Source organism: Glossina fuscipes, unplaced genomic scaffold, assembly GCF_014805625.2.
Source record: "Glossina fuscipes isolate IAEA_lab_2018 unplaced genomic scaffold, Yale_Gfus_2 1, whole genome shotgun sequence".
Taxonomy (NCBI): domain Eukaryota; kingdom Metazoa; phylum Arthropoda; class Insecta; order Diptera; family Glossinidae; genus Glossina; species Glossina fuscipes.
The window spans coordinates 12,190,763-12,197,906 of record NW_023998415.1 but is presented as its reverse complement, the minus strand read 5'-3'; the positions used below and the strand labels follow the sequence as shown (position 1 = coordinate 12,197,906).

General features: G+C 32.2%; 1 protein-coding gene across 1 annotated transcript; it reads left to right on the top strand.

Annotated features, from left to right (window-relative positions):
* The first annotated feature begins 2,793 nt into the window (after positions 1-2,793).
* Positions 2,794-4,818, top strand: LOC119632391 (somatostatin receptor type 3-like). Its single transcript, XM_038025280.1, has one exon. The coding sequence runs from the start codon at positions 2,963-2,965 to the stop codon at positions 4,739-4,741; it is 1,779 nt and encodes a 592-aa protein (XP_037881208.1). The 5' UTR covers positions 2,794-2,962; the 3' UTR covers positions 4,742-4,818.
* Positions 4,819-7,144: the final 2,326 nt, after the last annotated feature.

The window sequence follows — 7,144 nt, the reverse complement described above, 5'->3', positions numbered from 1 at the left end:
TATACATAATTATTTAATGAGTGAATTTGACTCGGTTGCGCCGCAAAATAAATATAGCACATATGGACTTTGTGGACAAAGGGATGGGAAGGGGAAGAAATTGATGTTTGCACACATTTAACAATAAATATTTTTTTTAGTGTTCCCGAATATATAGCCATAAAATCGTAAATTCGCCTAAATAGCCGAGTAGGGTAATTACCGCGGCTACCAAGCCAGTGTTTCCGGCTTCAAAATCTCGGTAAAGGCACAACACTCACCCATAGTGAGCTGCAGTCACTTCTCCCCTAATCCTTTCTCTTTCCTACCTTCTTTCTGATCGTCAACGTATTACACGAATAGGGGACATCCTCTGAGGGATTGGTTATAGAAAAAAAAAAAAAAAAAAAAAAAAAAAAACAAAACAAATTGATTCGCTCCAGCAATCAAGTGTTAACTACTTTAGTACATTATTAGATACATATTTGCTCGCTTATTGCCTCGGTAAGAGGAAACATAATACATTTAGTAATAACATCTGTAATAAGTTTATATTTAAGTAAAAAAAATATAAATAAAGTGTATAAAATATATTTAATTTAATTAATATGTTGATAGGAATTGTTTATAATATTTTTTAACAAACTTAATAATCTTATTAAGAAAAATAAATTAATTACAATAAAATGAATATATTAATAGAAATACTAAGCATATTTTATATTATTAATTATAAATTATTATAAAAAAATCGGGAAAGTGTCTTTGTCGGTTTAAGAAGAACACTGATACACTTAAACGTCGCACGGTAATGGTAGCATAAATTATTGGTTTTTTAGTAGTAGAAAGATGGAATACAGAGAATAGTTGCGAGGAAATGTTAAAAATTTTTCGTATTTAATTATTGTAATAATTGATTTTTTTAAAAGTCGAGAAACTGGTAAAAGTCTTTACTACACCTTTACCTCCACCATTTGTGCTACAAGGATACAATTAATTTGTCCGGATATATACAACGTCCAAAAAGATTTCAGATATCACCTCAGCTTTCTTTATGCCGATATAACCTTGTCGGCCCGTTTCTCTATCTTTTTCTCTTATTTTTAATCTACAGGCCGCAATTTTTAAGATACTTTCATAGAATTCAGTACAAAGAAGAGTTTTGGTTCAACGATGAACATTAATGAGAATGGTTCAGATCTGACCATCTATAACGCCTTCTTAGAGAAAGTCTGGCCGTCTAAAATTTATCCATGTATTTTTGTGTTCAATCTGCAGGTCGCAACTTGTGATATATTTTGAGTGAATTTGAGACACTGACGTGTTTTCGCCCAGGGGCGAATCGATCGGCGCATTTTTACAACCACTCACTGATTAAGAAAAAGGTGCTATATGAAAATATGAAATTAAGTTGAAGTTTTCGAAATTTCTTAACAAAATTAGCCTGTCGGCATATTAAATAGATATCAAAAATTTGAGTCGTATGTGGCGATATTTTCAATCCTCTTGCCATTACATGGCCAACCGGCCATGTAATGTTTTTGGTATTTCATAATATGCATATTAGCTCATCGTAGTATATAATTTGAAATAGAAATCGACTGCACTGAATACGAATACCTCTCAGGTTTTATGGAGCTTGAATCCGAATTAATATAGTTCCAGAAGCTAAGGTTGAGTATAGAAAAGGAGTGGAGTGACGCTTTTATTTGATATTTTCATTTAAAAGGACTTTTAGCCCGTTTTCGTTATAATAAATTTTTTTACACATTTATATTTACATATACGTTAATAGTTATATATTTATAATTAATATTTTATTTTTTTTATTTCATATGCAAAAGTAAAAGTAACATAATTGTAAACAGAATATTAGTTGTTTATCTTATGCTTTTAACAAATTTGCTTATTTAAGTGCATTAATTATATTATACGGCATCGAAATGTAGGTAATTAAATTTATTATCTCATCATCTTCTTACTGATGAATGATTTAATAAAACGCTATGTGTAATATATATAATGAGCATTATTTCGCAAATTCGAGCACATGAGAATTTTCAATAAGTCGGAATATCAAGTTCGATTTTATACAATAACAATTAGAATATTTGGCATTGTATTCACCGCAGGCTATACACCTGTTTCCATGTTGCTTGGAGAAAGCTTCATTTATTTATTTATTTATAAATAATCCCGATAGTATACTTAATAGACTTTGGAAATTGTATTTGCAGCGTATAGTTTTGCGAAAAAAAAAAATTAGCGGGAAGCGATCTGATAGTTTATTAAAAATATGATGTGCCCTAAGGGGTAACCTTACCTTACCAGCCTAAAAATAAAAGGGCTTTTAATAATTTTTTTTTTTTTTGGATGGAAGGAAAGGTAGAAGAATAGTAATATTCGGCGAGATTGTTGGCCGTATATTTAAGTGTTAAGAAAGCAAGATATTAGGCGACAATTTTCCGGGAGGCATTCATATGACACAAGCATTCTCCTCGTAGTGTCAGCGAAATTAAAAAGAGAATAACTTTTTTGCGGGGATTGAATTCAACTATTAAGCCAATTAAAAAGCAAAAATTTATAATGATGTTCCCCCTTAATAAAGATGCTTTCGTAGTCTATGGATTTGGTTCTGCTCGCCGAGAATTGAAGAAAGGGAAATTCCAAAATTTTAAAGTTCAATTTTTATATAAAAGTTTTTGTTTTTTTTTTTTTTTTTTTTTTTATAAAATTAATAAAATCAAATAGTAAATGGATTTTATTCACGGTATAATAATTTTATTTTCTATTCATTATTCATTCTCTTCCTTAGATAACACAACAATACGAGTTATATTCATACCATACCATACCAGGAAGGGTAAATTGATTTCCTTTTTAATAAATACCCACACTAGCCCATCTGATATCAACATGTATGCGTTAAATAGAACATAAAATCGACTGAACTGAAAACTGCAAGAATAACTATATTAAAATAATGAATATAACAAAAAGAAAGCCTTTGCCATATTGGCAACAGTTATGGCATGTGTTTGTCATATACAATATCACGGGCATAGCCTTGCTATTAAATTTTTGTAGTTTAACACAAGCAATCAACAAGCAAACAATAACGGAAACAGCGGCAATAATAGAACTGACATCAACTAGTTTTACTACAATAGAAAGGGAGAATGGAAAAGTAAATAACTACAATGGAGGCATTGTATTAAATGAATATCCGGCCGATAACACCGCGACAGCCAACGCCACCGCATACTGGAACAGTGAACAGAAAAAGTTGTTGGATAAAGTTTTCATGTGGCCTGATAACAATTTAACAAATTCCGACATTATTACAACTTTGTTGCCATTTAATGTCGCTGCGACGGAGACAGTATCAACCCCAACCGTAATTAGTACCGATTTAACAGCTTTAGAAGAAGAAATTGAAGAGATGGTGGACCGGTCAATTAATCCCAATATAAGTTTAACAGGTGGTCAAACAAAACATTTATTAAGTATGCATCAGGAGTGTGTAGAAAATCGCAATGCCTTGGCTCACATATTCACCATCATTATGTATTCGGTGGTGTGTGTGATTGGCTTGCTTGGCAACACTCTTGTTATTTGGGTCGTGTTAAGGTTCTCAAAAATGCAAACCGTTACAAATATCTACATATTAAATTTGGCCATAGCCGATGAATGTTTTCTAATCGGAATCCCCTTTCTACTGTACACAATGCGTATTTGTAGTTGGAAATTTAGTGAATATATGTGTAAAGCGTATATGGTAAGCACATCCATTACCCAATTTTCCTCATCCATATTCTTGCTGATAATGGCCGCTGATAGATATATTGCTGTCTGCCATCCCATTGAATCGCCACGGTATCGAACTTTACCTATAGCGAAATGGGTAACATTAATTGCTTGGTTCACTTCGGTAATACTTATGTTGCCGGTTATATTGTTTGCCACTACAATTAGGCAAGAGGATGGCATTCATTATTCGTGTAATATCGATTGGCCAGAAATGTATCGAAATCATTCAGGCGTTACATTTATACTCTATACATTCCTTTTAGGCTTTGCAATACCGTTGAGTTTCATTTTAATCTTTTACGTTCTCGTTATACGGAAATTGCGTACGGTACAGAAAAAGCATAAATCGAAAGAAAAGAAAAAATCGCATCGGAAGGTAACACGTCTGGTATTGATCGTAATTACAGTCTATACATTATGTTGGCTACCGCATTGGGTATCGCAGGTATCATTAGTTTTTACCTACGTAACTCATCGAGAATTAACAAGTTTTGAAATTTTACTAATCTTGATTTTTGGTTGTTTGGCTTATTCAAATTCGGCCATGAATCCAATACTTTATGCATTTCTAAGCGATAATTTTCGCAAATCATTTAGCAAAGCATTCACTTGCGTTAGCAAACAAGAAATAGAAGCCCAACTATTTAACGAACATAGTGCTCTTACGCATAAACGAACGGGCAGCGGTAGTTGGCGTAAGGGCTCTAGACGTTTATCAGCTCAGCAACGGAACATGCCTTTGCAAAGTACTAATAGCTTTTTGGCAGTTACTGCGGTGAATAATTGTGCTGGCAATTCGTCATCGGGCAATTCTGCCTCCTCCACAACCACTACTGCAGATAAATTATCAACAAGCACAGGTACGGAGACTAAAGTTTGCGATGAAAAAAATAGCGATTGTAAGGTCACCATCGAAACGGAAAAGATAATGTTGGCAATAAACAATGAGTGAAACGAATATCAGAATGTATTTGATAGAAAGGAAACAGAAAGAAAAAAACTATCTTAACCTAAAACAAGGAATCGAATAAAGTTTTCATTGAAATAAAGGCAAATTGACAAAAAAAAAAAAAGAAAATATATATATATATATATTTACATATACATATGTAAAGTTAAATACATTGTATTCTCTGCCTATCAGTGATAATCGCTATAATAGAAATTTTTTTTCTCGCCTTCCTATAAGAAATCTTGATCTTGGAGACATGAGATTAGCGACATGACATGAGAAAATCTTTAATATTTTCTTTGCTTATTTGAAAGATACCTACGATTTAATTTTTAGCCTAAGCTTTCACTAAAAAAAGAATGGCATATGAAAAATAAAAAAAAGCAACAATTAATTTTTATTATATATATTTTAATATTTGATTGTGTCATAACGTCCATAGTCTGCTAATTAATCAAGGAACAGTACAAGCTTTTCAAACATTGATAAACAGGCGTGCGTTGTAAGTTTGCGGACGCCGACAAAAATGGGTACTAACTAAATGCGTACAATTTTTATAACGTTATCAAATCAATAAGACGCAGGCATGAGAAAAACAGAATAAGGATAACCGCATTATAGTCTTAATGAAGATCCGAGTTTATCGATTATTTGTCTTTTTCATGCACTGCACATATGCGTTAAGCTTATGCTGTATTATGTGCAAAGACTTTATTCGACATGTATATGAGATCAGAGTGAGCCCTGTGACCTTCATATACGAAGTGAACTTAATGCGTGAATTCTTAATCAGATCGAGAAAGATAAAGACTTCGGTTGTCCAAGGGTGTCATATATAACAAAAATTCTTTGAAAATTAAACTTTACGCGAAACGCAATTGTACCCACGAAACTTTTTTTTTTTTTAACCCTCAACACACTGAGCTACGAACTATTAGATCGCTCTATTATTCCTAACAATGTTAATCGTTATTGTGGTCAAATTGACAGTTGTTAAGATGTTTCGGAAATTCAGCATCTACAGAACTATATAGCTTTTCGGAAGAGTCGATGAAAGAAGGAAACGGACTTCGGTGAAGGTATTCATAGTGAAAAAGCTCTTTTATCAAAGTGATAACTGTCCTTAAGACCCAATTCTGCCCCCTATTCGCTCTTCACTCACTATTGATTCTTACGGATGGGGTAGTTAAATTTTTCCAATATAATATCTTTTTAGCAGTTGAAGATGGAGCAAACAACTTGGGCGTAGTTAGTGTAGGAATAATATTAATTTTTCTTTTATATTAATTTTTTTGTTGGTTTTGTTTGACTGACTTGCGGTTTATTAATCTAATCTTGCTGCTCAGTTATACAAATATTCAAACGTAAGTTAATTTTAAGTTTGCATAAGTAATAGATTGAATGTTAATGCAATTTAAAGTCAATTTTTGTATAAAATTTAATAATTTAATGAAAATACTGCATTAGTTCAAGTGTAATTTTACTCAATAATAAAAAGCACATAACAAACAAATTTGAGAATCCGCTTTAAAATGATAAAAAAAAAATTACAATCAATTTGATTGAAATTACTCGTAAATTTACTATAAAGAATGAATAACAAGAATGTATAAAATTAATTACAAATACTATGAAAATAATATTTGTCGCTAGGCCAATTTTACAATATACAAATATACTAAAATGGCTTGTGCGTATGGCGAGCGTACATCTATGAGTGCATATGTGTGTATATTATATAAATGCGCGAATATATTTATTTGTAGGCATTTCAATGGACCAATTGAAATTATTTTTACTTAGAATATTTTTGTATAAACCTCGATGAGTTTTTTTACTTCATTTTTTAGCGTAAAACAACATTTTTATCGTTTACGTAGAGAACGAGTTTTAATTTAATAGTGTACATTAGGGTGGCGAGAATGTTTACTTCCTGCGAAATTTTACTTGTCAAATCGAGGCAAGCAGACATTGTACGCTATGTAGAATTTCTTATTATGTAGCGTAACGGGCGTATTGCAGAGAGAAACATCAAAGCATCAGTTGCTTATAAAAACTTATGTGACGCATTGGGAAATGAAGTTATCAAATGTACGGGCGATAACGATATCTTGCGATCCATGTTGAAGGTCTAATCATTTGACTAATTGCAAAAGAACGCGGAATCGACCATTGAACTCCTGAAGAGCACAATAAATATCTTCAAATTCAAATTCAAATGCCTTAAAATACGACATTACTCATAGTAATTACGTATTCTTTTGATAAGATAATGGTGTCATTAATGCCTATGTGTGTTCACCTTCAATAGTGACAGCTTAACCATTTAATATGTCCCTCTGCCCATATATACAGGTTTCGCTTGCATAACACGCTCATTGCGAAACATGGTCTCGATAGAAC

Excerpts from the sequence above, each read along its gene's own strand:
- LOC119632391 (XM_038025280.1), top strand. The coding sequence starts at position 2,963 with ATGAATATAACAAAAAGAAAGCCTTTGCCATATTGGCAACAGTTATGG.